The 27,675-nt window shown below is 46.9% G+C and overlaps 1 protein-coding gene and 1 long non-coding RNA gene across 2 annotated transcripts; both read left to right on the forward strand.

The window, feature by feature from the left end:
* The first annotated feature begins 340 nt into the window (after nucleotides 1-340).
* LOC125723359 (uncharacterized) lies at nucleotides 341-14,332 on the forward strand. The gene is made up of 3 exons (XR_007386865.1): nucleotides 341-478; nucleotides 726-763; nucleotides 14,112-14,332. It is a non-coding gene; the product is annotated as an uncharacterized LOC125723359 (long non-coding RNA).
* Nucleotides 14,333-14,350: 18 nt separating this feature from the next.
* fhdc1 (FH2 domain containing 1) lies at nucleotides 14,351-27,558 on the forward strand. The gene is made up of 11 exons (XM_048999707.1): nucleotides 14,351-14,668; nucleotides 16,568-16,629; nucleotides 19,843-19,945; nucleotides 20,424-20,509; nucleotides 20,607-20,707; nucleotides 22,275-22,345; nucleotides 22,429-22,536; nucleotides 23,107-23,177; nucleotides 23,471-23,588; nucleotides 23,815-23,979; nucleotides 24,496-27,558. The coding sequence occupies exons 1-11, from the start codon at nucleotides 14,351-14,353 to the stop codon at nucleotides 26,605-26,607; spliced, it is 3,315 nt and encodes a 1,104-aa protein (XP_048855664.1). The 3' UTR covers nucleotides 26,608-27,558.
* Nucleotides 27,559-27,675: the final 117 nt, after the last annotated feature.

The raw sequence follows: 27,675 nt of genomic DNA on the forward strand, positions 1-27,675 counted from the left end.
TCCAAATCCCAAATAAAAAAGAGTAAGAGTTGTGCCCCCAAAGAAATTAGCTCACAAATATTTATGTAGGTCAATATGTGCCATAAACTGCAGCATAACAGGGTATATTAATTTAAATATGTAGTATTTTTGGCCTAATGGCAGCCTTCCCCAAACGGACGTGTCTGATTGTAATTACGGTTCCTCTGGATGGGACATATTATTAAACGTCCCGTGTTATGAGCCTGTAGGGCGGAGACGCCTCCCTCGCTTGTTCACCTGAGCCCCGGCTGCATGTGCGCAGGCGCACACTCCCGGCCGCTGCTGCCTTGCCAGGATCGATCCCTGCAGGTTTGGGAGGCAGCCGCAGCGGACGGAGCGCGTCTGCAAACAGACGGGAGGATACGGGACCCGCTCCTGCTCTGAAATGCACTAACCGTACGCATCAAATACAAAAACGGACTATCTATTCTTAAGCTTATAACTGCTTATTTTAATGGTAAGTTCCGACTATAGTTAGGTTGTGCGTTACAGTTTTATTTACTAAAACGTTACTCGCTGGCGAATATAAACTAAAGCACTGCGGCTGTGCCAAGAATGTGAAATTACATCATTTGATTAATCGTGGAGGGAACATCCACCTGTCAAAACGTCGCTTTCGCGACTGTTTGTTAATGCGGCACTGTGTATAAGACGATGCTTTTTTTTTTTTTTTTTTTTTTTTTACAATAACATTTTTTTTCCAGCTTTGCGGATCTCCTGGGGGGAAAGCAGTGGGAAAAAGGTAAGATCGCTCAATAGTGTAATTATTTTGGATGCATCCGAAATAAGAAGACAGAAATAGAGCAACATTACCTATTAAATCGTTACCGTATAACAGTGTGGTGTAAAATAAATACTACACGCATCCTTGTTTTTTATTTATACAGATGATCGCGAGATCCGTGCTTTAGTTTCTATTAATAATTTTATTTTGCCAGCACCACGACAAGCATTGTGTGACTCTGGTTTATGGTAGAAGATAACCTGTAACACAAACTAAGTTTATTTTTTTTAAGTCGTGCCTTTTTGATTGTAATTTCCTGGATCAGTTTGTGTGCTTTATTCCAGTGCTGATGTCAATCCCCCCGAATTATATGCCAATTTGTTTTTGTGTTCCCATTGAAAAGAGTTATTTAAAACGAATACTAGATAAATTGCGTGATTTGTGACCTCGGACACAGAAATTTATTACATGATGATCATTTCTTGTGGTATAATTCAGTGCTTAGAAAGGGCACAGGCGCCGTGGGCTTGGTAACAGCGGCTGCCCGGTATCCAGGCGCAAACCCCCGGAGAGGAACTGGAGACTCTGCGACGCGTGTACGGCAACATGTGGCAATGTGCGACTGGCACGGATGTCCGAGACTTCAGTCAGTTCAGTGTCGCAGTATGATAAATGCACCTGCTTCACCACCGGGACCTTAATAGACGTTTGGCAGAGCCGATGCGTTAAGAAATTGTGTAAACATGCAGCCTGGAGTGTTAGGGGGCAAAGATGCCTCCTGCCCACAGAAGCTTTTGCGTTTTCTAGCAGACGAGGCGCCGTGCGCCATTCAGTCTTGTATAAACTCGTGCACAGTGAAATTAGAATTACAGGAGGAAAAAAATCACTTAACTATATTAGCATCATTTGTCCAATACAGAAATAACGAATAAAATGAAAAAACAAAATTTAAGAAAATTATTGAATTTTGTAATGATAAAGTAATTTAAAGGGCTATCCTGATATATCTGCGTCCTATAGGGTAAAGATTGTAGAGGATATTATTTCCAAAAGAAAATTGTCACGTCAGAGCGCTATTTGATGGGCGTCACACTTTGTTATGCGGTAAATATATGTATGTGTGCCCACACACTCGCTTTTCGCGCCCCTGCTTTGGTTTGCGTGTATTAACAGACGCCCTTTGACCCAGTGCTGAATGTACGTGCGTAGCTTTGTCGCTGTCCTCGACGGTCACAGTTCCCGCTGCCTTTCACGACTATTTCTCATGCTGAGATGAATTAGAAGTAATCAATTTAAGTGTTGGGAACAAAGAGCAGCGAAAAGTTGTGGCCAGGTCAGGTCAGGGGGGATGGTGGTATCCTCGTGTTACCATGGGAACTGAGACTAACCGGGAGAATGCAATTTTGTGAGACAAACTTAGACCAAAGCCTTTAGGGGATCCCTGACTGATTTGTGTGGGAGGCTAGTAGGCGGATGACGACAGGATTACCAGCAAGGGAATAATGAAACATTAACACCTGTTCACATAATTGATATCGTTTGATAAGTTAACAGTATTGAAACAGTGGTGGGAACGTCTGTAGGCTGAAGGGGAATGAAATGTTTGAAAGAAGCCACTGTTGAATATTGGTTAAATTCTAAATCGACTTCTATGTATAATTTTGTCTGAGAAATTTTTGCATATGCATTGAAATTTTTCCCATTAAGTAGATATTTGTCAGTTCCACATCCTTTCCTTAATTAAATGGTCTCCTCTGTGTCTTGGGGCTGTTCAGGTCAGTTTAGTGCAAAGTCATAGGGGTGTATGAGATGTAATTTGATCCCTCCTCACTAACCAATAACAAGTCCCACCCTGAGCACTGAACTGGTTTTCTTTGCTGTTGATACTGTTACCCAGTACATGAAGAAAACTTACTGATATATCGATCCCGGCTGTTTGGCCCTTCATGTCCTTTTTGTATTCTTCTGTGTAAAAAAGAGTTTTGTCTTGCATATGTTCCAGCTGTATTCAGCATGAAGACCTTTTCTCCCACATTGGGATCAATTTATCTTATGCTTTCAGACCTTTGCACTGGACAGACAAGGTTGATGATTGCATGCTAACGGAAAAGCAGGCTTTAGTTTCAGTTTTTCGTTTCACTTTTATGCTTGTGGGCGGATTTGGACGTTGTTTACAGTCATTGTGTTTATGGCTGAATTTGTCAGTGTTGGGGCCCCTACCTACAACATAAATGCTACTGTAACAACCATAGAAACAATTCGAGGCGCCTTACATCTCGGGGCCCCGGGCCTCAGCTTAGGATAGTTCCTGCATGAGTCCAGCCGTGATTGTGCCTCGTATGTTTGAATGCAGAAATAATCCAACAAAACACAGGAGTTTCTGAGAAACAACTGCCTATTGTCAAAAAAATTAAGGTAAACCTTTAATTCCTAGAAATAATGCCTCAGAATAATCTGAATCTGTATCGGAACATTACCGAAGCCGGGAATTTTCCGTGTCGCAGCTCGCTGCTGTTTTCGGCCGTGCGGCTGCATCGACGGGCCAGCAGCAGAACCCTGGGAACGTTGTTTGCGACTGAGGCACGGCACTGGGGATACGGGACGAGTCAAGTGCTGTAGGATGCTGGGTCTGCGGAAGGCTGCCCCCCTACCAGCGGTGTAGCGTTTCCTCTCTGTAACTGGAGTCTAGTGAGGGGTTGTGGCTCTTAGGTTAGTAGACAGAATAGAAATTTGCCCCCCACCCCACCCCACCCCGCCCCAAGTCTCCAGGACATAAAAGGGAAATGGAGTGCAAAGCATAGACCTAAATATTTATAAGCTTAAAATGGTGTTTAAATGATCTTCATATTGGTGTGAAAGTATGATATTACGTCTGTCAAAGTGTATCAGCTTTGCCATTTCAAAACCTCTCCTAATGTCACTCCTTTGTTTGCAGCAGCCGATTATTGCAGCCATGTATGTTTTGACTTGACCAGTAGCACACCATGTTTGGCTGATTGATACCTCATTTAGTCATTTAACTAATTATCCATCTGTCCAGCCATTTTCTGTACCCGCTTGTCCTAAATAAATCAATTAAGTGAGCTGGTGGTGAAATTTAACAAACACATGGAGTGGCTGAGGTGCCCCTGAGGAGCGGTGTGGGAACTGAAGCTGTGTTCTAATGGCCAGCAATGGCCAACTTTCCTGTGACAACTGCTGTACAGCACTGTACTCCCCTGTGACAACTGCTGTACAGCCCCTGTACTCCCCTGTGACAACTGCTGTACAACGTGCACTTGGTGCCATAGCTGTGCTGGACATACACCCATCCAAAGTGATTTTTTTTACACACATTTACTTAGTTAAAAAAATTGCAAGTCATCGTTAGTCTCATGGATTGTTAGTCAGGGATAGTATGTACTTTTAACTGTGTCACTATTAATTTGTGTATATTCTGATGTTAAATTCTGAGCAGTTTACTACCCAGATAAATCGCTTTAAACATTTCCTTTGACACTTCAGACTTTTGCACAGCACTGTAAGATGTTAACCTGGGGGGGGTTTGAATTTTCGCACCTGTAACCCCCAGAGGCTTCCGTCACATCCTGCTAGAGAGTGCCACACATTTGTGTTTAGCTCAGTTTAGGCGGTTCCTTCAAGGTTTGGTCACTGGTGCCCCCAGGTAATTATGCACTAGTGAAGCAGCACCTGACTGTCGAGTCTCTCCTGTCGAGAACGAGTGGTAGGTTCAGAGCCGATAAGGCGTTTTCCCGTCATGCTGCATCAGTGGAGTTTGGGGAGAGGCTTATGTTTCATATCTCTCTTATTATAGGGATGACAAAAAATGCTTTTTTGAGCAGGGGACCACGGGGAAAAGTATCCCACGGTGAAGTGTTGGGGGGTCCAGTTTTGCAAGCATATGCCGTTAATGAAGATAGGCCGAGCCGAAATCACACAGGTGTCTTTATGGGTGTGGACCTAACGCCATGGTGTGATGGCAGTTCGTTAGTCATGTGGTATGTAATCTCGAGGGAGCCTCGGAAACAGAGAGGTTCTCAAATTACTGTCATAAAGATCGGCAGCGCTCGCTAGGCTGCCACCTGTAATTGCCCTTGTTTTACCGAGAAATAATTCTGGCCGGAATGACCTTGGGTGAGATATCTGTTGCATGATTGCCCATGCAGTCAATGCAGATGTAATTCACCTAGAAGCATGTAAATGTTGAGAGAGAATAGCATGTTGGAACACCGAAGGTGTTATTAAGTTGTTAGCAATTCATATTCCCTGGTGACTAAAGGAATCAACACAGAGAATTGGGCAAAAAGTTTCTAGTAAGAACACATGCAAGGTGACACTATTAGAGCACATAGTTAAGCTATGACTGTCCGAATGCACTGTTAGCATACCATTGACGTATTAGTATTAGTTGACATGCTAGCATACCACTGACATGTTAGCGTTTGTTGACATGTTAGCACGCCATTAACATATTAGCATTAGTTGATATGCCAGCACAATATTGACATGTTAGCATTAGTCTATATGTTAGCATACCATTGTTATGTTAGCATGCTGTTAGCACGTTAGCATGCCGTTGAGATGTTGGCTTGAAAAGCTAGTAGCTATAAGGCCGAAGTAGCTTTTCCTTACACTTCTTTGTGCCTCCCTAGTACATGTGACCTGCTGAAACACAGGGGAATGTCCATTGACATTTCACTGAGAATTTTGCGCCATTGTCCGGGGCGTAACTTGGGAATTGCCTCAGACTTCCTGTCATGTCCTGCCTGGAGGGGTGGGAGGGATTCGAGGTGCTCTGATGCCCGTTCTCTGGAACGCCGAGTGTGGGAGGGGGTCACTGATACTGGGTTTCAATTGGCGGGGTGGGTGCGGTGGAGTGGCCAGGCCTCAGGTACCTGGCGCTGAGACTCCCCCTTCAGAGGCCACCTCCTCCTCCTTTAGTGGCCTTTATCTTACTCAGAGGGGAACAGTCCAATTCCCAAGGCACTCCGGTTACCCTGGAGACAGATGTTCATTTTGACTCATTCTTTGTGATTATATGGGCGTACTGCAACCTTCTCCCAACACACGCACGTACACACACACACACACACACACACACACACACACACAGAGGTTTGTAATTATATCTTTATGGGGACTCTCCATCCATTTCTATGAGGAAAATGCTAATCCCAACATGATGACCCTAACCCCTACCCAGTCCTAGTAGTGGCCAGAAGTCGTACTAGGTGGGATTGGCGCGTAGAAAAAAAATTTGGCGTTGTGGACGGGAGCCCAAGGAACACAATTTGGACTTACGGTCCTCTTTGTTCGTATGTCTGAAAGTTCATAAGTTGAAAGTTCATAAGTAGAGGAGTGTCTGTAATATAAACCTAATACACATACACAGACCTGTACTTAGATCTTTGTGGGGACCTTTCATCCATTTCTTTGGGCATAACCCTAATCCCAACTATGACACCCTTAACCCCTACCCACTCCTAACCTTAACCATAAGTAACCAAACAAAATACGGGACTTTCGACATTCGTAGTATTTTGATTGCAGTCACAGATTGTTATAAACCTGAATTTCCCCTTGTGGGGTACAAAAAAAATTAACCCACAACGTCAAAATAACAGGTTTCTATCATTTGGTCTCCGCAATGTAATCTACACATGGCACACATACACTCGCACAGTATACCTGTTTGATAATTCAGTCACATCATCATCCACTGCTGCTAAGTTACTTAAAGACCCATTTAATTCTTAAAACTTTAGCCAGTTTCGTTTCATCATCATATTGTACTGTTGATTGTGAAGTTATCAAGCTATCTTTGGTAATAAGTCATTAAATGTGTGCCCTGTATCAGTTTTGATGTAATAAGACGTAATGATATTAAATAATGTGGTTTTGGTCTTGATGTGAACTCTTCAGCACCATAATATCCTACATATATTTGTTTTTTGTGTATGTAGTATTTTTCCTGTCTGGCTTTTAAGTTACATTTTCAGAGATGAGTTGGGATCATATATATTGGTTCTCAGCGCCATGCTTGTTCTGCCCCAGGCTCCCGGAGGAATGGGAGGAGTTACCGTCAGCCTGACGCAGGAATGTGTTTTTGTTTTGAAGAACAGTCAGGATGCACTGCCTTTGCGTCATTTGTGTATGCCGGGGGTGGGGCTACAGGGGCTGATTGAAAGCTGATTGGCCCCCAGAGTGCCTCCTTCCTGGTCACTCATCGATTCAAAACGTATCATTGGCTAATGATAAAGTTAGCCTCTCTGGAGAAGTTATGCTCCCTTTTATAGCTTAAAAAATACTGGAATTACTGCTGTAATGTTACGCCGGCCAGTTAATAACAACTGATGAAGAAAATGAAACCAGCAGGTTTCTGTGTGTCTGATGCACTTTTCCAGTTGACCTGTGCAGTGGCTAGTTCCACACCCTTTATTTATATATCAATTCTGGCTCCTTAGCATTATGGTGTCGAATGTCCTCAAATGAGCTCTTCTCATGAGCTGCCCTTTTGCACCGGAATGCACATTCGGAGACGTGGAGAACAGGCCCTTCAGCTGTAGGTGTAGGTATCGTGTTTGCCGGCTTGGGTTTTTAAGAGAATGTTCTTGGTAATTTAATTGAAGAGGGGGAAGCTGTTCAGGCCAGCGCTGCCTTGGAATAATAGAGGAATAATCGAAAGAAATGGGCTCAGAGATGGGATTTTGCACCAGCCGTGTAAGAGCCACAGTGTAAGATAACACCTCAACCTGCTTTAATTCTCCTCGCGGTCGTCGTTTCCCCCTTAATCTGCATAGATATTCAAAATAGAAGCAGACGCAGGTTTGGCTGCATGACGTGTCATCTGGATGCAGTGACAGAAAGGCTCTTTCCCTGCTGTGGCCAGACAGCAGTGCAGTTTTATTTATATGGAGCCTTTCGCACACTAAAGTGCGCTTCACGGCGCATAGAATCCAGCAGATAAACAGAAATCGGCGACAAAACAACCGAAGGCAAACCTTACAAACTGGATGATGTGTTACATCATTCCAGAAAGAGATACCTTTTTAACCCGGAGCTCAAAAGCTGGAGTAGATTGTGCATCTCACAGACTCGATGACTGTGCATCTCACAGAGCTTTGGTGCTGCCACATTAAATGTCCTGCCACCCATAGAGGATGGGAGGTCTTAACCCAGGTATCGTGAGGAAACTGGAGCCTAAGGATCTTAGTGTACAAGCTTGCGTGTCTGGAAGAAGATGGTCAGACAGTTAGGAAGGGGCAAGTGCATGAAGAGCTTTGTAGGGGAGTAAGTGTTACTTTAGAATAACTTCATTCTGACTGGAGCAGAGGTGGAAAGTTCAGGTCCAGAAGATAAAAATCCAGACCAAGGTTTTGTTTCAACCAACCAGTTGAGTATAAAGAGTCACAGTCAGGACTTAACTGGTCTGGATTTTTGCTTTCTGGACCTGAACTTTCCAACTCTGCAATAGAGCTGAGGGGGGCTGAGTGTCCTTGGTGCTGATTACTGCCAATTTTGGCCACACGGGTCCAGTACAGGGCTTGCCCCTGTGACCCTCCATGTCCTGCTGTTTACTCCCATTTTTATTCTGAGCTGCTATTGAATACTGGTCTAGATAACACAGTTATTAACAGGTGACAATGACAGATCCTTTTTCAATAGTCATAAAGATACATTTGTACTGGCAATGTTTATGATCTGAACTGATTCGATCTCTGACATGCTTAAGGAATCGGAGGCGCAGATTCGTAGTTATTAATTAGCAAAACACTCATTCAGTCAGCAGATGGAGTAAATAAGCATCAATAAGGACAGACGTGGACATATTTACTTTGATTTACTTTGAAGCAGGAACGTTATCTGCCAACGTTTGATAAGTCACAGTAAAACTGTGAGGTTCTGCTTGGATTATCAGAACATTCAGAACAGACTGTGAGTCCTTGGGAAGGGGGGGGGGTGGTCAGCAGATGCTGGCTGGCTGTCCCACACGCATATTTAACCTAACTGGCTGTAAGGGAGTCCCACCTACAAGAAGACGTGACTTTGGGCGTCTTTGGACTTTTGCTTGTGGACAGCAGTTGGTCAGGTAGACCTTTGTGGGCGGCAACAGTTAAGTAAACACTGGCAACTTCTGCCAATAGGGGCATATCACAGTATGACTATATATAATATAATATAATACACATACACACACACATAGACTTATGTACCTCTACAGTTAATCCACTGTAGGGGAAATCAGATTAGGGGAGTGATTTATTACTGGCCTAAGAAATGCACAATGATCTTACTGATTCTTTGCCATCAGATAAACAATTCCAGATAAAATGATTCTGCTTGTAATGGTGCATTGTGTAGTGTGTAGTCCAGTTTTTAATTACACGTTGGTGCGGTCGGCCGTTGCAGAATGTCCACGTGATTCGAGAAGCGTGAAATTCATTTCGGTAGATTACGAACGGCAGCGAAAAAAATTTAACTGCCCTGCAGTCTTTTGTCCGAAAAGTCGTTAGAATTCTACAATGCGGAATCGGGTGCTCGTGACGCTCACGTGTAATTAAATTTTCACAGATAAATCTGCATGTTTGCAGTCCGTGTGGACTCCTGAATCGCGAATCCGCTGTGCGTGCTGCCGGGTGCGCGGGCTGCTTGCCGTATGAATTTGCATATGCGGGAGTGATGTCACCTCCAGCCCTCCTGCTGTTTGGCGGCGGCCAGGAGGAATAGAGGTGTCATTGTCAGCCTGGCCCCTGCGGCGGCCGACGGTCCTCGGTGACAAGGCCGGGCGGCAGCGGCGGACGGAATACGGAGCAGCTTTTGTGGTGGCATCCTGTCGGGAGCCTTTCCCAGCATGCTGCGGGGCTGGTGTTGGCAGGGGCTGGTACTCTTGAGTACATGAGGTGTTGAGCTTCATGGTTTTCACATTCAGGCCCACTGGGATGTGAGCGTGAGCACGACTCATTGCGATAGCACATCTTAATAATGCACAATTGTCCGCTGTGGCCTTGACCGTGAAAAATATTGGCGTGATGGCCTGGAAATTGCGTGCAGCATGCAGTGAAGGTGCAAGGTTATGATGAAGGTTTGGCTGTATTCTTGAATAGTGAAAAGCAAAGAGCTGTTTAATCTACTGATAGATGGATGGATGGATGGATGGATGGATAGATGGATGGATGGATGGATAAATTTAATAAAATGATAAAATAAGTAAAAGAATCTTTATTGTCATCTTCTGCTGTATGACCCATGAAATGAGATTATAATCTATTAAATTCTGAAATTATAATCTAATAAAATAAATCATGTGTATTGAATACCGGTTTATACCACAGCGACACTGAACACCTAATAGGGTGCATTGACCAGCAGAGCACTTACAAGGTCATCAGCACAGGGTCAGATGAGGTCAACATACGTGTGACGAGACTGGGTAGCCAGGCTTTGACAGAGAGTAATCAGGCCGGAAGGACCAGAGATTGCAGTGCGGGCGAAGGCGTGACAGATGTCCGGAACGACGGGGCAGACGGACACAGGCGTCCTCAAGGAATCGTTCACTCTGCAAAATCAGAAAGACAGAATGTTCTCCTCCAGAGGAGTCAGGTTGGAATCCTGGGTGATGTTTACTCTAGGGCTGTCACATCACCGGACATGGCTGCTTGACGTTGCCGTTAAGAATGTGCCAGTCCTTAAATTGCAGAAAATATCACAAGTATTTGTTGTTTTCCAAGGAGAATGCATGTATTTTTTCCCGTGTGTTTACGACGTGTGGCGCTGTAGATGGTACAGGTGAGGAGTAATGTGTGTTATGCACCTAAAGATATTTTTTCCAAAGCGTGTGAATTTTGGTTCAGTAATTGTATAATCAGGAAACATGCGGCACATTTAAGCCTAATCCCTGATCTTTTTAATAACCCCATTCTCCTAGAACTTTAATACGATTTTATCTCTAAACCTCGTCTTGCTCAGGCTCGCATTGTACAGCCTTGGAAAAGTGGAAACGAAACCTCGTGTAATTTTACAGGCCGACGTGAAACGATGTCAGAGGCGCCTCGAGGAAACATGCGAGGCAGAAATGCCGAAACGCTAAATCGACAGTAAACTGTCACGGGAGGGATGAGTTCTGTGTGGCGGAAACTCCCTGCATGACTCACGCCGTGTTATAATGTCTATGGCTCCAAATCCCAATCACTGAGCTCTGGGACTCCCAGAGATTGTTCTGTGTCTGTCAGCACCAAGCGATGGAGAGCAAGACGGGGTAGGCGAGGAGACAAATTCCAATGTATCTGTACTCGTACTTGTGCAAATAGCAAATAAAGGATTTATTGTTTATCCATGGTTTGTCTAACACCCCCCCCCCCCCCCACATCGCTGCTTCTACCCCCTCCCTTGCTCGGGAACCCCAGCATCACCCATCTCGGCCCATTTGAGTGCCCATCGGTCAGGCAAACTGCGCCGAGGCTCCTTCTAGGACCTCAAAAAAAAGACGTCTTTAACTTTTAGGTGCAGAAAGTACCCTGCTGCCGTGGTAACTCTCCTACACCCTGAGGGATAATTGAGGATTATTCTGCCCGGTCGAGGAAGCGAACCCACAGCTGCAGCCATGGAGTGTTTAGCAGCACAGGGTGCTTTTGTTAGCATGAATGGCGGCCGTGGGGCCGCTGCCGCTTTATCTCGCAAGTACGCAACCTTAAAGGCGCTCCCAGTTACAGCCTGTAGGTAACACAATGCTCTTATTGTCGTGCCTGTCGGCCTGACAATGGACCTAATCGGGTTTGTCCTGTGAGCCACAGCCTCCCTCCTGCGGTCGCCGGGGCATTTACGACCGGGCGTCCCCGTATTGTCGAGTGCCTCCGTTTCCATAGCACGGGCCCCCTGCATTTTGTTATTTTGTTTTGTTTTGTGTGTCGCATTTCCTGCATCCGCAGCGCGTGTTTGCTTTTTATGCCGCGATAATTCGACGTGCTGGATTGGCTGCGCGAAAGCGGGTCTCCTTGTACTTTGAGGAGACGGGCTTTAACAGAACAATGACAATGCTAGTCTGGCTTGGCCCTGGTCCAGTACGACCCCCCCCCCCTCCTTTACTCCCACATTTGAATGGCCCAGCTGTCTGGGGGTTAACAAGCACCCAAGCCCATCAGGAAGTAAGTGTTCCTGGGAGATGATTAGAGCTCAGACTGGCCTGAGAAGTACTCCCCCCCCCCACAAAAAAAAATAAAACATCCCACCCCAGACCCCACCCCCTTGCTACACCACCTTGGGTGAGGGCCTGTGTAGAGCCATGAGTGATCTAGATAGCAATATTACATACATATCTCAAACAGCCCCCCCCCCCCCCCCAGATCCTGCGGTAATGATGTCGTGAACTTGGCATTCAGGACAGTACTGTTATACTCGCGTACCTGTGACCCAGGGTGGTCCAGTATAGATGGCCGGTGACCCATTCACGGTCGGTTCCGCCTAATCGGGACAATACAGAAAAGCCCGCGGCAGCCCAGTCCCAGCTGATAATGAGCCTCTTTAAGCTGCATCGTTCCTGTTCATATTCACCTGATCCAGCAGGAGCTTCAGCTGACGAACCAAGACGATAAAGACACACAGACAATCACTCCTAGGTAACATGCTGGTGTGACAGGGGCAGACTGACTTGGATAAGCAAAAAAAATGACAAATCCCTTATTTGCCATTTGCAGAAGTACGCGTACAGGTACATTGGAATTTGTCTCCTCGCCTACCCCATCTGGTACTCCATAGCTTGGGGGTCACAGCAGAGGGTCAGCCAGTGTGCGGCAGCCCTACAGCTGGGGGTTAAGGCTCCTGCTGAAGGGTCCAGGTACATGTGACTGTTCTGCTGAGTCCGGGTCTTGAACCGGTGACCTTCTGATCACAGGCTGAGGGGTTTACGTCTTTCCGCCCTCCATGCAGACCCAACCACGGACACATAGGGACTTACTCCGGAATGTTCCAAGTTCTGTGGAACGACTTGCCGCTGACCAATCAGACTTCTGTTTGCAAATCTGGTCCCGGCCTGAGGTCACCGCCAATCCCAAGCATTCCTTTTCTTTTTGGGAGCGTCATCAGCACGGCTTATTCCCACTTCCTGGCCATGAATTTAACATGGGTTGCCGGGGTGATAGCCATCCGTGGAGAAGCACTCTTAAATAAGTTAGAGGCTGCAGGATAGCCGCAATCTAATCCTCATGGGTCTGAGAATTACCCTTCAGTCTGTGACCACAGAGCGTCCCGAACAATAAACACTAAATAAACCTCACGCCTGGACCAACACTTTTATAATTTATAATGGAGAGAAACATCAGGGGACACATGCACCCTTCTGCACACGGACCGGTGCGGGTCTTTCTGAAAGGCTGCGGAGTCGGATTATTAGTCCCATGGGAATTATGTCCTCGTAGGTGTTTTGCACACCGACATGTCATTACTCTAACTGGGGAGTAGCATTTGCGTTGCTACTGGGCTGCGAGTAATCCCAAACAAAGCCGGTATCATTTCACATTAACTGCACCTTCATGATGCTTTTATATTGCATTCATAAAACGTTCAGTACACCTTCGTAATGTACCCATAAAGTATTCATAAAACATTCAGAAACATCATGCACGTGTATCTTAACATCCTAACATCCCTTAACAGCTTTAATATACATTAATAACAAACATTAATAATAACAAACATTATAATCGTATAATCAAGTAATGTTTGTTATTGATGTATATTAAAGCTGTTAAAGGATGTTAAGGTGTACTTGCATGCTGCTTATGAATGTTCTATGAATGCATAATGAAGGTGCACTTAATGTAAAGTGTTATCAAAAAAAACATTTGCATTGGCAGTCTGGATACGTGTCTGAGATAATTGGTCGTAAATCTCGCCGAAGTCCTGCTTCACCTTTTAGGGTGCACTTCACTGAAAAGTGCAAAGATTATATCCCATAAAAGCTAATGAAATTATATTTATTTATAGCTCAGAATATATTGTTACCTTCAGAAAGGACACTTCCGCTGGTATACATCACGGTAAAATTACATTCACCAACACTTTCGTGGTGGTCTAAAAATAAAAAACGACAGAGAGTTTTAGGGACAGAGAACATTTCACTGGGGCTTTTTTGGTCTGTCTCTCTGTAAAATAAGACACGTTGTGTTCTAGCTGTGGACAGTAGGTGTTTTGTGGATCTGATGGTGAATAAGTGACCCCCTTCCCAGGGCCTCGTGGCCTCACTTCGGCTTTGTGCTTTGAGGGTCCCTCTTTGATCTCACGGGCCCCGTGAGGGCCCATCGAGCGGGTCGCCATAGGACCGTGTGCTCGACTAAGCTCTGAGATTCGTGTCTCGTGTTCTGTCCACCTGCAGCTCTCCAGCTGTGGCTGCCGGGTGTTCTCACGCCCCCTTGTGGATCCTCGGAGGATCGCGTCGCCGGAGATGCGGGGGGGGAGTATCCAGGAGCACCATGACTGCGTTGTGAGTGGATGTCCCAAAACCTGTGCGCTCAAGGCTACCCCTCCCCGGACTTGGTGGCTGGCGTGAGGGGGGGGATGAGCAGCTTGGCGTTGGTCGACAAGAAGGAGAATCACCTTGGGGAAAGCGTCTCGATGCCCGGACAACCTCCTTCGGGCAGCCCACCAGCCCCTCCCCCGCCCCCACCTCCTCCACCCCCGCCCCCCGGGCCGGGCAGCGGAGGCGCCCAGGGGGTGGTGCGTAAGCGGCGACGCGTACGGAGCTTCTTCTGGAAGACCATCCCGGAGGAGAAGGTGCGGGGCAAGCCCAACATCTGGACGATGGCCGTGCGGCAGCAGCAGTACCAGATTGATGTGCGCACCGTGGAGGAGCTCTTCGGTCAGCAGGAGGAAACGCGGCAGGGGGGCACCTCCACCCGCTCTGGCTCCTCCCTCAAAGAGTCCAAGGAGGAGGTGAGTCCCGTTAGCCTCGAGGCTCGTCGACGCAGATTACAGATGGTGCTGAGATCTTATTGGGTGCCACCAAGGTACAATGACCCCTTAGAACCTCCCAAATGTCCTCATACCCCTCCAAGTCCAATGGGCTTTGTCTCATGTGAGGGAAACGCATCAGATAAAGGCTTTTGTCTCCTTGCTCCTTCAAACGATAGGTTAAGAGGCAGAAGATCGTCTGTGGAAGTGAATATAGAGAGGAGTTCCCTGACAGGAGCCTCTGTCTTGTAAACGTATATCCCTGTGAGAGCTGGACTTGACAGCATCCTCAGCTCTTTGAATGGGCCTGCTAGGGTTACCTGTCAGATCGGTCACCAAACTACCCCACAATGAAAGCTTAAGTCGACCCTTATAGAGCCTAGAGGATGGAAAGAACCAATTTGTGGACCAGGCGGGGGTGTTTCCTCAGAAGCTGTTCAGACGTTATATGCTAAGTTGCTTTGATGAGCACATGGGGTGGGGGAGGGGCGGGGGGCATAAAGGGGGGAGATGCTAAGATAACTTGAACAAATCTGGGTGGGATGGGGGGCATAAAGGGGAGAGATGCTAAGCTAACTAGAACGAACCCAGATTTATTTTAAACGCAGCCCATAGACAAGCTCTGTTGGGGGTGCAGGAACATATCAGTCCGCCCGCTGCCTCCCCCGTGTGCAGAGGATCTCAGAGCATCATGGGATTTGCATGCTTTTTCCATAAGCTCATGTTGCACACACAGATGCCTTGTAAAAATAAACCATTCATCCGATGACCTCACTGTGCTCCACAACCTCGCATCATCCTTCTTGTGTTTGGAAATAGTTTGTGTTTGTGTGTGTATGCAGCTCCCATAAAGCTGACCTCCTGAATCACCCATCTGTTTTAGGAACCTATGTATCCAGGTTGGGTCACGGTGAGATGATAGCCATCTTTGAAAGCGCGGGGTGTAGTGAAGGGTTAGGGTGCTGTGCTTGTGTTCGGAAGGTTGCTGGTTCAAATCCCAGGGCCAGCAGAGTGATGTCAAAGTTGTGCCCGTGGGCAAGCTCCTTAACCTCCAATTGCTCCAGGAACTGTTTGACCCTGCTCCCTTAAAAAATGCACATCACATTGAATAAAACCATCTGGTAGGTAAATTAAATGTATAACAACCTGTCAAGGTGCCGGTTCCTTGCAAGAATGGTCGACAGCAACCAGTTGGCTTGAACCTTATTTTCTTTATGCTGTGGGAGTGAGCAGGTCTTAAGGACAGTGACAGGAATGCCAGGAGGTCTATGTAGGTGGAGCGGGGGTCAGGGATGCACCCCTAGAGCCTCACTTTGAGCCACTGTCCCGGCCAGCTCCAGAGCAGATATAAGCGAACATCAGTGTCCTATTGCTCCTGTCATGTTTTTTACAAGGAACAACTGACGTCTAAACACCAGAAATATATCCTGAGCGTCTGTTTAGCCTTCCTGTTGCCCCTATGTAGCTGCAGACTGGCGACTGTTCGTTATCACAACACCTCACCTGTGCATTCCCATGACACAGCACAGCTGCGAAGATTATGATGATGTCACTGCGTAAACAGTGGTCGTCATGGTGATGAACACCCCGCCCCCTCACTGACCATGGCATATAGACAGTGTGTCAGACAGGAAGGAAACAAGAGTGGATAGTGTCTAGGTAAGCTAATCTGATTTGGTAGTAGAGCTTGCTTGAAAACTGCTGAAGATGCCCCAGAAATGTTGATTGAGTGTGAAAAGTTCACCAGCTCTAGTTCAGGCACACAGACGCCTTTTGAATGAGCTGCTCTGTCTGAATGAACACAGTTGGCAGCGTCCGCCTGAACAAAAACAGGGACGTCAGGCTGACTGAGAAGTTCCCCTTTTCTGTTTGCGCTTTCAGATGAGCATCCTGGACCCCAAGCGAGGGATGAACGTGGGCATTTTCCTCAAGCAGTTCAAGAAGTAAGTCTTCTCGTCCACACGTGTGGCAGAAAGGGGGATTGGGACAGGTCAGAGCTGCAAGTCTGACGGTTAGCACTCATTGGGCAGGTGCAGAGCAGTGTATTCTGGGAAACGGCTACGAGTGAGATTCACCTTCATTGCCGTGTGCAGAATGTGCCTTGCATTTCTATGACCCTGGATTGGTCGTCGCGTGTGCAGACATCTGCCGGTGATGTGTCATGGGGGGGCCCCAGTGTGCCCAGGGAGCGAGGCCACCTGCTTCTCATACTCCCCAGGACTTTGGCAAGTCGTGCTGCTTTTTGCATCACCCTGCGAGGCATTCTTTGCAGCTGCAGATAAAGCTGATTGACCCCAGGGATTTCGCTTTTGATGAACTCTGTTCTCTAGTGACGCCGAAGTAGGAATGTGAACCGGAAACCCGAACCGGAGTATGAACTGTCTACTGCGCTGCAAAGACCTGAACCAGAGTTGGAAATTTCCGGTCCAGAAAGTAAAACTCCAGACCGAGATTTCATTTTATCCAACCAATTGAGTACCTTGTGACTGTGACTGTTTGTAGTCAACTGGTTGGTTGAAATTAAATTTTGGTCTGGATTTTTACTCTCTGGACCTGAAATTTCCATCTCTGCCCAGAACCAATGAGAATGTGTAAACATTTAACCCTCTTTGTTCACCGTCCTATGAGAAATAATCCAGTAGGATAAGCGGTTTGGAAAACGGATGGATGGATGGATGGATTATTACTCATTATTGTCAACGGGGGTGCAGTAAGGGGAGGGGATGCTAGGACAATTCCAAAAAATTTGGAAAAATAACTGCATTGGTCTGGACTGGGGAACCCAGTATGATATTCTTGCACGGGGCCCAAAATCCATAGCGACGCCCCTGATTGTCATTGACCTGAATGATGCAGAAAAGTGTCAGTGGTAATTAACAGATAAAATATACGATAGACGTTTACAGTATATGTGCATCTTTCAGAGCATCAATATCATGGCAGGAAGCATAGATTTATAATCCGGCATGTAAAAATCTCTAAATAAAGTCACTGTTTATGTTCCTTTTAAATGCAGGAATACATCAAAAAAATATGTCGCTATAAAACAACGTGTCAGCTAAACAGCTACATGCATTTGTTAACGCAGAACTCATTAAGCAACTGGCTGCCCATTTATGAAGAGACTCTCTGTCTGCTGTGGCATCGATTTAAAATTTGTTTTCCTTGATCGTAAGGCCGGTACTAGTCCACTGCATTCTCCCTAGATCACAGACTTCCTGTAATAAGAGGCCTCGCCAAAATTTGCTGCACAGACCACATTGTTTGCATTAGCTGTAGCTTGCAAAAAGAACGACTCGGTCAGCCACACTACACCTGTAGCCCGGATCGCGGCGCCGTGTGTTTTCTTGTTGTAGTGTGTTAATTGATCGTATCTCAGGCCCGCCAGTCAAATGGATCGTATTTCAAGCCCCGTTTATCGTCGTGCTCATCTGCACCCAGCTTCAAGACCTATATTCCTGCATTAATGCAAATGGTTCCGGAAAATCTGCATGAGCACAAATGGGCGACACTGGGCTTTTTTTGTGCTAATACACCTTCGCTTCATGTTTGTTTACATATTATTTGTTAATCGTACGCATGGATGGTTTTTCCGCGTCCAGAGGGGCGCTGGGCACCGCGGCGAATGAGCAGTTCGAGTCTCGATGGCGTGTGAATGCCGTTGCCGGACAAAAGGGGGGGTCATACATTATGCATGTCTCTTTGCGCGGCCTTTATGGAAAAAGCCGGCGTGAGCGAGCGGGCCCTCAAAGCCTTCGTCGCGTGCGTTTTCTCCAGGTTGTGTGAGCCATGTTTTCATCCTTTAATGCCTGTTTTTCTGCCATTTGCCGTTTTGTTTCTGAATACACACTCTTGCCTGTACAAGGCTTCCATTCTGAGTTGTTCTGGTTCAGTATCATCAACCTTTCTGTCCCCAGTTGGCACCATTAACTCCCAGGCTGCTAACGAGACCCGTTCTCTGTGTCTGTCTTTACGTCAGATTTGTAGATAATTTGGAAATATAATAATACAGTATGAACACCGATGGACACCTGAAGCCTCTCTGTTTTCACGAGCATTACAAAGTAGATTGTGCGTTTGTTATTACGGACCATTGTATTTGTCCAGAATTTTTTATATAATTTTAATAGGCTTTATGCCAGTATGTTCCTAAGTACGAGTTGGTTGTAAGTCGGATGTTCTTAACTCAGGAACTGCCTGTGATCACAACTTGTCCCTTAAATTACTCATGGTTTCACTTTCCACCGACCCCTCCCTCGTTCTTCCCTTCAACAGTACATTTCACTCTGTGATGCAACCCCAATTCGCCCCCATTCTCACGAATTAACAGCTCAAGTGCCCTAATTTACCTCACACACAAACCCAGCTTTCTTCAGCCGCATCCTACATAATCCCAATAAGAGTGGATGTGGGAAAACATTGTTTAAAATGAGCGGATTATCCATGGCTAAAAATCCAGTCCGATTTTGAAGTATAACTTGGACAGTGGCAGCCAAAGCAGGTTAGCCGGCTCAGTGGAACTTGGTGGAAGGTTCTATAAGCCTGTTTTAAGCAGGCACTGCTCGCCTGAATTTGCATCGCAGGGAGTTAACTGGAGCCACCTGATCGCGTCGCGAGTTTGCATCCGACTCGGCGATTTCCATAATGCTGCGGCCTTGACTCATGAGCCCTCCCTCGCAGCACCCTTCCGGAAGCGAGCGCGCTACCTCAGGCCTCCGCGGTGACCTGCTGCCATGGAGACCCTTACATCAGAAGTTACCTCTGCATTCAGCCACTCGAAGAGCTCCCAGATAATGAAGCCTTATTCGTTATTGTAATGCCCCTGAGTAAACGGGCCCCCTCAATAAGAAGTGTGACGTTTGAGTGCAGCGCCGTTGAATGTCTGGAGTTGGTTGTGTCATCTGTGAAGAGCTGCTGTATTCATGTGCCTGTTGGGTGAGGTCAGGTTCACTTGCACATTTTTAGTTCTAATGTTGTAGAGGCTCTGTTGAGACCCAGGAGTTCTCATTTGCAGCTTACTCCATATATTGCGTCCAATAAATCCACGTGTCCTTTGGAGACTTAGATCAAAAGCGTGCAGCCAATTTGAGGAATAGTGGGATCTATAGATTAAGTTGGGGCAACATTAGCAATACAGCCGCAAATTTGTCTTGCAGGTCTAACCAGTCTATCATTGATGACATCCGCCACGGCAACAGCAAACGGTACGGCCCAGAGGCGTTGAAGGAGCTCCTGAAACTCCTGCCCGAAGCAGAGGAGGTGAGGACTGCTCGTCTTTTTCAGATGTGTTTGTGGAATGGACCAGATGATAGATTAGACCATACATCTAAAGCAGGGCTGTCAAACTCCAGTCCTGGGGGGCCGGAGCCCTACACAGTTCTTGGTTCACCCTCATTTAACACACCTCTTGCAACTCCTTGTTTTAGATTAATTACCACACAGCTCTTGAGGTTTGTGGTGGAGCGGGGTCTACACCGGCCCTCCAGGACTGGAGTTTGAGCCCCCTGATCTAAAGGTTCTATGGATTTTTGTGTGGAACATTCCATCATGCAGATCAGCTGACATAACCATGACATAAATTGGCCGATGATGTAATGGCCCAACGGAAGAAGGGCTAGTTGAGCTCAGTTTCGAACATTGTGTTTTGGCATTGTACAAATGGATGTGGGGTTAGTGAAGCAGCAGGTCATGTGACTCAAGGAACACGTTAGTATTGACTCTATGCTTCCCTCTGCAGGTGAAGAAGCTCCAAGCCGTCAAAGGGGACACCAGTAAACTGACCCTTGTAGACTCCTTTATGTACCTTTTGATCCAGGTGCCAAGGTAGGAACCCTCTTGTTCTAAGCGGTTTGTATTTTGGTTCAGCTCTCTCTAATCCCATGTTAAATGGGAAATGAACTCTTGTTGTCATCATCCGCAGTTTTGATGCTCGTATTGAAGCCATGGTGCTTAAGGAGGAATTCTTCCCATCCTGCTCAGTGATGAGCCGCGAAATCGACGTTATCCGTACGGCCACTAAAGGTAATAATGAGTTTTCTTCTTTCAGGTGTAAAAATCTGCTTTCCCTCGTCATCAGGTGGGCAGGATTGCCCATGCGACTTATCTAGACCAATTGAAAAGAATCTGTATTTAATGAACCACTTTCTAATTAGTGTCCCACCCCAACAAATTTAATTTAGCTGTTTTCTCACATTAAAATGCAACTTTTAAAAGCGGTGGACATTTTAGCAATTAAGTTATTGATCTGTATGGTTCATTCTCTCATGCTATTAGGCTGTTTGGATACTATTTCTTCAGATTCCTAAAAAGTTAGCTAACTTGGTGCAGTTTGGAAAAGCGGTTTGACACATTCTGTGAAGTTCCCAACTGTTTATGCATCGGAAGTGCTGGGAATGCACTTTCTGTTAGCTGCAGGAACATTCTTACTGAACACATGCTTAACATCAATGGGCTCATTAAATCTTGCTGAGTCACACTGTTTGCAATATCTGGGCCCCCTAACCTCCTTTACGGCATTACAGTTGTGATATTTGCAGCCTTCCTTCCAGATTATGTTTTTTCTTGACTGAACAATGCTTTAATTATTGTAGTGCTTTCAGGACTGGGCCAGACTCTTGATGTTCTGTGTTGTTTTTTTTTACCCTTTCGCTTTAAGTACCAACGTAGAGGTGCCGTTACGTAATGAATGATGCTGAGCTTTGAATTGCATTATCCATCATTCTGGAGACCTTGCAAGGGGGTTTTAACATAGACTAGAATTGCAGGAGGTGTGTGACTCAGTGGGTTGGAACACTGTGCCTGTGAACAGAAGGTCGTTGGTTCAAATCCCATGGCCAGTGGAATGATTTCACCTCAATCCTTTAGCATGGCCCTTAATCCCCAGTTGCTCTAGGGACTGTCTGACCCTGCTTTTTCGCAAAAGTACATCGCATCGGATGATGGTGTCTGCCAGATATGTAAAACGAGTGAGGATTTTTGGGTAACACTTTACTTGACGGGGCACGAATACTTATTTATAATAACTGAGTAATAGTAATAACTGAGTTCTAACTGAGTACAAACCATGAACAAATATAGCCGTTACTTGACATAAAATATGCGTCATGATTCATTAATGATGAACAAACACGATCAGAATTTCACTTGTGTTATTCATGACTTGTTCCTTCAGTAGTTCACAAAGGTTTACAGAATTAACAGATGTAGTAACAAATATAATAACTGCTTGGGATGAAGGATGCATCATGATTCATTAATGATGAACAAATATGAGATCAGTATGTAACTTGTGTTATTCATGACTTGTTCCTTCAGTAGTTCCTTCAGTATTTCACAAAGGTTTACAGAATTAACAGACATAGGAAAAAATATGTTTAATATGTGCTTAAGATAAAACATGCATCACCATTCATTAATGATGAATTAACATGAGATCAGTATGTGACTAAGACTTAGTTTGTGGTTAATTAATACATAAGTAATAGTACAATATTTGCCCCGTCAAATAAAATGTTACCGTTTTTTTTGTGCTAAGGAGTAAGTAAAATGGCCGCTGTATTCTGACTGCGGATGTGTTTGCGTCTTACAGAGCTGATGACGTGCGAGGAGCTGCATGCTATACTGCACCTGGTGCTGCAGGCTGGGAACATCATGAATGCTGTAAGTGCCTGTACAGGCCAGGCTGCTGTAACGAGCCGCCCTGAATGATGCTAACCGCTAACGGTCTGCTTGCGTGGGAGCAGGGAGGCTACGCTGGAAACGCCGTGGGCTTCAAGCTGTCCTCGCTGCTTTCGCTAGCGGACACCAAGGCCAACAAGCCGGGGATGAACCTGCTACATTTCGTGGCTCTGGTGAGTGTGTGTGTGTGTGTGTGGGGGGGGGGGGTGTCACTGGGGTAGAGAGACACAGGGCAGCTTTAATACAAAGTCCCACAGCCTAGAGACCTTAGTACAAATATATTAGGCTTACGGTGAACAGGATTAAGCATGAAATGCTAGTTTCTTTTGGTTTTAACCCAGTAGATATTCATATAAGCAACAGGTGGTCTGGGAAGTCAGCTAACTGACAGAGCAGTATAATCCTGACCACTGTGAGTTTCATACTAGTGTTTCTCATCACTATGTAGTATAATTCTACGGAGTCTGTAAAACTAAATGTAAATATCCTGAGTCATGGTTCTTGCGGTCTGGGGTGATTCTAGGATTTATTTAAGGTGAGACTCGCGTATAAGATGGCCATAATTCATACAGAGAGGCCAACCAGTATCAGTAGCCAATGAGATGTTTTGATTCAGTGAGTGACGGGTGAGGAAACTCCGGGAGCCAATCAGCGTTCAGCTAGGGCCGGTGCCTCTGTGACTCCGCCCCTTAATACACTCCTGGTCGAGGTTAAAGTTCATTGTGTCTCTCTCCCCTGCACAGGAAGCCCAGAAGAAGGATGAAGGCCTACTGAAGTTCCCCGAGAAGCTGCAGCACGTGCAGAGTGCAGTCAGGTAAGACACCCTGCGCAGGTGTAGGCAGGAATGGCACCTGCATCCATCTTGTGCCCGGCGGCGCAGAAGTGCATTAGAACTGCAATGCGAAGCACCAGATGACGCCCAACAGGGCCGTGCAGAGCTGTCCCTGCTGCAAGGGCGTGTCGGTGGAGCAGGTGTTTCCAAGGGCATCCTGATACTGTCCAGGCGGCAAATTGCGCTTCCTGTGGAAGATGCCATTCTTTCTGCTTGTTTTTTTTTTCTCCCTGCTAGTATCACCTCAAAGTTTAACGCCGTGATCTTCTCCTCAGAATATGCGTGGAGAACATCGAGACGGAGCTGCAGTCCCTGTACTTTAGGATAAGGTCGGTTGAGGAGAAGATCCAGAGGGATGAAGAGCTGCTTCAGCAGCTAGAGGACTTCCTGCAGGTGGGAGACCCCTTTACCGCCCAATGGCCGGAGTCATAGTGGCCATTTTGTTAGAGACACACTTCTGAACCTGTACACATTTGTACATTTTGTGAATTTACCGAGTATATTGTGTAGCAATGTGGTGGAGCAGCAGCTTGCACTGTTGCCTCACACCTCTGGGACCAGGGTTCGAGTGCCTTTCTGACATTGCCCCTATACCCCCCCACCCTCCCCCCCCACCCAGAACTCCACACGGACTCTGCAAGAGCTGACGAGGCGCAGGCTGGATTTGCGCAAGGAGGGAAACACGCTCATTGATTTCTTCTGTGAAGACAAAGACACGTTCAAGCTGGATGACTGCTTCAGGATATTCCAAGACTTCTGTCTGAAATTTAAAAAGGCGGTCAAGGTATGGAGTGTTAGGTCCTTCGACGCATTTTAGCATCGTGACAGCAGTTAACTTTCTAACTTGTTCGGTGGTCATTCTAGGATTTTTTAAGGGGAGGCGCCGTAATACATTCTGAAGGGCCGGCCTTATCATTAGCCAATGATATGTTTTAAACCAGCGAGTGACAGAGGAGAGGGGGCTCTAGTGACCAATCAGCTTTCAGCGGGCACCCTGTGGCCACGCCCATGTATGCCCCTGATTCTGATGGATTTACCGGTGGATATCGACCAAGCAGACTACTATGATGCCAGCTATAAATCAGCTTTTAGAATCCAGTGTCTGGTATCATTAAGGTTAAATGACAGGTGCTGTGCATTGTGGGATGGTGAATCATAAAAATGAAAATGTGGGAATTCCTTAAAGAAAACAGTTTGTTTTCATAATGTTTGGAGGCTGCCAGGAGGACTATGTTGTTTTAGAGTGGGGATGAGCTGCAGATTAAGTTACTTGCTCCCCTACCCTTTCCTCCCTGGGCAGGATAACCATGACCGCAAGCTAAAGGAGGTGGCGCGACAGCAGCGGCTGCGCGAGCTGGAGGAGAAGCGCTTCCTGTTGTCCAGCTGGGAACGCGGCGGCGGCTTCGGCCGCAGCAGCAGCGAGAATGATGTGGACACGCTGAGCAAGGAGGGGCTGCTGGACTTCCTGCAGCCGCGCTCGCAGAGCCCCCGCAGTCCGCTGGGCCGTTCCTCTAGCGTCCGCCGTTACCGCCACACCACGGCCGCCGCCGCCGACCGCGAGCTGCACAGTTACCTCGAGCTGTTCTCTGCCGGCGAAGTGCCGCATTTTAACAGCCTACCACGCCCCAGCCGCCCGCACCAAAGGAGGACCGTCCCCTGGCTTGCTGAGCAGGATGGCACCTACAAATCGGGCTCGATTGGCCAACCCTCCCCTGGGACTCAGGCGACTCCCCCAGGATCAGACAGGGACCCTCTCAGCCCCTTGGCTAGGTTCTCCACTGGCTTTGACATCGATGAGGATAGGTTTCTCGATAATAAAACTGCCCTCTCTGAAGGTGAGGCGGTGCCCAGAACTGATCACAACAAAAATCACCTCTGCAGGTCCTCTAGTGTAGGTACTGGACAGCTCAATGTCAACATAGAGAAACGCACCTTAGTTCCTGGGCCACCACCTTTGGTTCTTGGAAGTCCTAACAACAATACTATGCACTTAGCGGATCAGGGAGATCTTGTAATCACTGATCTGGAGAGGGAACTGGATCCTCCAAAAAACCTTGTCTTGGACACCCCTCCTTCCAGTAAGGATTCTGAGACTGGGCCCGATTCGAGAACAGAATGGGACTGTAAGATGGCCTCTCCTCAGTTTACTTTATCCCCTCTGCGCGACGAGGAAGACAGTAGCACGATTTCCTCAACGACGTGTGATACACCTCTGCCTTTGGATTTATCACTATCAGGCAAAAAGCCTGTTTTTTACATTTTGGACTGTACAGATACAGACTGTTCTGTGATACTGGACTACTCAGAAACGGAAAGCTCTTCCGTCACACGGGATGCCGTCAGCCTCGACTCCAAAATGCTGACCGGTGACAGTCAAGCCAACTTGAAGGAGCAGAGCTCCCGTTCGTCCAACATTGAGTCCACGTCGAGCAACGACCAATCGGTGCTTATGTCGCCCAATGATAGCGTACCTAAGGGTGACATAGAGAGTGCAGAAATGCACAGCTGCGGCAAAGTAGGGGGCAGAGAACTGGATAATCGGACAACGCCAACCAATGGGTCCAAACCCATGCGGGTGAAAACTAAGTCTGTCACAAAAGCCGTTGCTGCACAAAACACAGGAGAGGTTCAGGAAGCTCATACACAGAACATCCCTGAGCATCAGGCTTTGCACAAAGTGGTCCCCATCACCAAGACCAACCACGCGAGCAGCACAGCTAGGAAGGTAGAGAAGCCCCCAGCTGTGGAAGGAGCTGACATCAGGAGGCACCACCGGGACCATAGCATGCCCGCTAGGAGGAACGAAAAGCTCAGCCGTGCCCCGCGAAACTCCAGCATGCCCCCAGAGGACCCCAAGGGTCACAGGGGGATCCCTCGCTGGGCCCGGGACTCCCCCATGTACAAGGCCTCCATCAGGAAGCCAAGTGCCAAACCCGTGAGGAACATTCCCAAGCCCCCACCAGAAGAGAAGATGTGCCGGTCCACCATGAGGGCGTTAGCCCAGGCACAGGCAGCCTCTGAGGGCAATGTCCCAAACACACCCACCCATGGGGGGCAGAAGATGCCGGGGTCCCTGCCCGGCTTTGCCCGCAACACGGTGGCCTCCTCCTCAAGGAGGGCCACGAAGGAGCTCGGCCCGGACTCTAACCCCTCAACCCCTTCGAAAAGTGCCACCCTAACAAGGACTGGCTCCCAGAGGCAGGCCTCCAGTAAGGCTGTCCAAACGAGCACTCAGCACTCCCCTCGGGAGGAGGCGAAGCCCCAGGGTTCGCTGCGGCGCGTTCAGAGCGCAAAAGGCAGCAGTCGCAGCGGCCGGGTTGTCGACAGGCCGACGCCTCTCAAGAGCAGCAGTTTCTCTGAGAAGTCCAGAGACTCCATCTCCAGCAAATCCATCAAACCTTCGTGGAAATAAGACCGAGGACTTGGAAATCGGACCACAGCGTTTTGGAGAAACCCTAAAAAAAAAGAGATTTAATTCAATAAAAAAAACCTTTTCCCCCAGCCTTGTCCAGGCGAACCATCACCTTATAGGAGCTGGTTGGATGAATGGTATTTTTGTCCAAAATCTTCACCACATGTCATTTTCAGTAGCTGCTTAATCACGAAGGGTTTAAAATCTCAAAATGTGCCGTCCGTATTTTCGAACGATGTCGAGACCGCAATCCAAATCGGCAACATTTCATAGTTTCAGGTTAGAATGGATTCATTTCGTTTAAGATACATTTGTGACTCCTCACTTATGGAAATTGCCTACCAACGATTTAGGTGTTTTAATAAATACCCTTATCTGTGTTTTTTTTTCCGTTTCGGCAGTAGAGGATATAAATAGTATGTTTTTCGTCTTCGTGGACAGCCTCTGCCTGCTTTGTTGTCCCGTATGTAATAGTTCAAGACGTGTAAGAACTACCAAACATGTTCAAATGCTGCTGAACAGCTCTGGCGATCCCAGTGAGCGTTGGACTTCACTCGGGGGTACAAGCTGTCGAAATGTGATGCTGCTCTCCGTGTCCGTCTTCCCTCGCTGCGACAAGCCGTCGATTGTGCACGGACTTGCCCGGCCGGTAGTCACTGGGGCCTGGCGGCTTGTCTAAAAGCTTCACCCTGTGAAACGTGGGATGCCTCTTGTGTCGTGGTATATTAGCATTTTTTATGTGTCTCCCCTGTAGTACCCTCACTGTTGGTAGCCCTAACACCTAAGAACGCATCCATTTGATATGGATAAGGTAACGCACACCATAGAATATATTGTGGTTGAATTTGTGCTATGAATCGATTATGAACAGAATGGTTGTAATTGTTTTGGATTGAAATAACACGTTTATGAGTGTTATTATTTCCAAATAAAAATCACATTATTTCCTTGCATTTGTCCAATGGGAGTGTTTGTACTTGTACTTGATTGCTACTAATTACCTGATCACTGTCCAACAGTAAATTGCCCACATGAATCTGGAAAACGTAGTTCCCACGATCAAAGCAG

The sequence above is a fragment of the Brienomyrus brachyistius genome, unplaced genomic scaffold, assembly GCF_023856365.1.
Source record: "Brienomyrus brachyistius isolate T26 unplaced genomic scaffold, BBRACH_0.4 scaffold47, whole genome shotgun sequence".
NCBI classification, from domain to species: Eukaryota; Metazoa; Chordata; class Actinopteri; order Osteoglossiformes; family Mormyridae; genus Brienomyrus; species Brienomyrus brachyistius.

Coding starts and splice junctions, on each gene's coding strand:
- fhdc1 (XM_048999707.1), top strand. CDS start 14,351: ATGCCCGGACAACCTCCTTCGGGCAGCCCACCAGCCCCTCCCCCGCCC. Junction 20,510..20,606: donor CTTTTGATCCAGGTGCCAAG/GTAGGAACCCTC, acceptor CATCATCCGCAG/TTTTGATGCTCGTATTGAAG. Junction 20,708..22,274: donor TATCCGTACGGCCACTAAAG/GTAATAATGAGT, acceptor TGCGTCTTACAG/AGCTGATGACGTGCGAGGAG.